The 2,714-nt window shown below is 39.6% G+C and overlaps 1 protein-coding gene across 1 annotated transcript; it reads right to left on the bottom strand.

The window, feature by feature from the left end:
- Positions 1 to 541: 541 nt before the first annotated feature.
- Positions 542 to 2,436, bottom strand: LOC120262231 (reticulon-like protein B2). Its single transcript, XM_039270314.1, has 5 exons — positions 2,147 to 2,436; positions 1,532 to 1,712; positions 1,296 to 1,437; positions 1,136 to 1,205; positions 542 to 1,026 (listed from the first exon to the last, which is right to left on the bottom strand). Exons 1-5 carry the CDS (start codon positions 2,337 to 2,339, stop codon positions 860 to 862), a joined length of 753 nt encoding a protein of 250 aa, XP_039126248.1. The 5' UTR covers positions 2,340 to 2,436; the 3' UTR covers positions 542 to 859.
- Between the last annotated feature and the right edge of the window lie 278 nt (positions 2,437 to 2,714).

Below are 2,714 nucleotides of genomic sequence, written 5' to 3'. Positions count from 1 at the left end.
TATTCATGTTAAAGGTAACATTGAAGTCTTTCCTTCACAAATTCTTCCCTTGCCCTATTTTCCTACCAACCTCTCCACCTAGCATGGGCTACTCTGCTTAATCAGGGCAGCTTTCTTGTGATCGTAACCATCTCAGCCCAAAAATCTCACCATCCTATAAAATATAAATTCGTACATAGAACTACCACAATTGCCCAAAAATAAAATGTTTTATAGCAAGGAAATGTGCAACTATTAATTTCTCAAAGCAATAGTATGCCTAGCGTACCCCAAGGCATCAAAAATCAAATACATTATATCTACAGTTATACATAAAAGCGAAGATATTTCACTGCTTCTTGCATAGAATAAACTCATAGACCACAAAATGAATTAAATGCATATTTGTATCACATGGCTAGAAGAGAGGCCAATTTTCTCATACCCCAAAATAGGTAAGCATGTATTCTTGTGGCTGAAGACCACCTCGAAATCACAAAAAAGATTACAATTTCTATCATCTTTACCATGCAGTGTAAAACACCTCATGACAACTCAGAAATAAGACAAAGCTTGTGCATAATAAAACTAATACAATTTATAAGTAAAATTCCCAGGTAATCAGCCATACACAAGAACACACACACTACACATAAGTATGTGCAACATAATTCCACATAACCCAAAAATAAAAAAAGAAAAAGGAGAACAGATCCTACAAAAGTATGCTAGATTTCAAACACATCAAACTAAAAACACAAACGCATCACATCAAAGGATGAGACAAGTTCCAACCAGTAAACCAGTAACCAGCCACGATGAAAAGCACATTCAGCAGTAAATTATCAGAGCCCACAACCACAGAATACCTTCTCCCTTTCTAATGCTTCTTATCTTTCAAAGGGCCCCTTGGGATTTTACTTAGAACCTTGGCATCAAAGACAGCATATTGTTTCTTAATCTCGATCATGGCCTTCTCAGCAAATGCATCAACCTTGTCCTCATATTTTTCATAGAGAAAAGGCAATGTGTGCATCAAAACAAACACTGCATTCATGCAACAAACAGAACATAAAGCAGCATGAAACATTTAGAGTTTTGTACATCCAATTATAAGTGAGCATGAATAGACTAGGAAGCAAGAATAGATATATACCAATATAAAACAAGGTCAGGAAGTTGCAGCAACCGCCAAAGACTGAAACCAGCCACAGGCCAGCAATCGCCTGAGAAAAACATGAATGCATTCAATACAGCAAACACGCATAAACTCATGGCAAGGATCATATCAACCATATGAACCCAAAATGACTTACACCAAGGAACTTTTTGAGATCCCGTCCCAAAGCAATCTCCCTTAGAACAGCAAGGGCCATGTTGATCTCATACCTCAGAGAACGCGCAATCTTCACAGCCATGTCTTCAGAGATGCTAACCTCTGGAATGCGTGGAGGAGACCTGAAGGCAAAATACCATTTTGATCAATGAGTCAAGCAATCATATACAGCTCAACTAACAGAGCAAATATTGTGACATGAATGAAAGTGCTAACTTGTTGATGAACGTGGAGGCATTGGAGTAGAGGAAGAGGATGGCCAGGGTGAGAATAACGCCATGGCATACAAGAGTCAGAAGATGGTATTCCATCAGCTCAAACAAGACCCAGATCGCCGTGGCCCCACCAAGAACCATGGAAGTCGCCTTCTTGTCCCTCCATAAGAAGACATCAGCAGCTGAAAACATGGATTCTTGTAAACATCTTCAAATCTTAAATTTTATATCAAAAGCCAGATATCTAAATCAAGCTCAAGATTTAGGATTTTTCCCTAACAGAGTAAAAAGCTCCTCTTTTTTCAAACAAAAAGGTATGCAATAACCCAAACTACGTGCGAAATAAATCAAATACACAAGAATAATTTTAGCTACCATTTCTATCACTCAAACAAAAGCCCTAAATCTTATATTTGTATTGAAAGAAATACTGAGATATTGACTAGATCTTGATCAGAAAACCAGAATCAAACTAAATAGAACACCAAATAGATCCGATCTACATCCAAATAGTTCTTCACACGAATTAATCCAGAAAAAAAAAGCCTCAGATAAATAAATCAAAACTCATTAAAAAAAAAAAGAAGGAAATATTAGAAGAAAACGAAAACCCTACCTTTTCCACCGCCAAAGACTCTGTGCACGGGCTGCTCGCGGCCAAACAAATGATAGATCTTGGCTTTGATAGCCGACGAAGACGACTCAGACTTCTCGTGGTCCGAATCCGATGAAGAAGAGTCACCATGCAGCTCCCCCTTGATCTTCTCCACCAACTGATCCACCTTCGATTCCTCCGAATGCTCCGCCATGACCGACCTCGAAGAAGTTCCTGCTTATCCTGCTCCACAAGCACACTATACCACTCACCCCTATCTGAACTTCTAGACGCTTCTCCCTTTCAAAATCCCTCCCACAAAGTGCCTTTATATACTTCACCAGATGAAATCCTGACCCTCCAATTCAAACGTCCCGATTAACGGCGTTAGTCTAATTTGGACGGCGTTTCATGACGGTGACGTCTGAGTCCGTGGCCGGCACCGCTATTTTCTCTTTAAACACGACTACAGATTACGATCGTGACGTGGCAGATCACCATTGGTTGGTTGATGTTGGGTTCCATTCTGAACGAAGAGTTGGGCGCCGCTAACCTGTTCCAAAACAAAAGGCCGGTTAATTTTTCACAA

This window comes from Dioscorea cayenensis, chromosome 5 (genome assembly GCF_009730915.1).
Source record: "Dioscorea cayenensis subsp. rotundata cultivar TDr96_F1 chromosome 5, TDr96_F1_v2_PseudoChromosome.rev07_lg8_w22 25.fasta, whole genome shotgun sequence".
Lineage (NCBI taxonomy): Eukaryota > Viridiplantae > Streptophyta > Magnoliopsida > Dioscoreales > Dioscoreaceae > Dioscorea > Dioscorea cayenensis.
The sequence above is the reverse complement of the archived record's forward strand: the minus strand, read 5'-3'. Positions and strand labels throughout refer to the sequence as shown.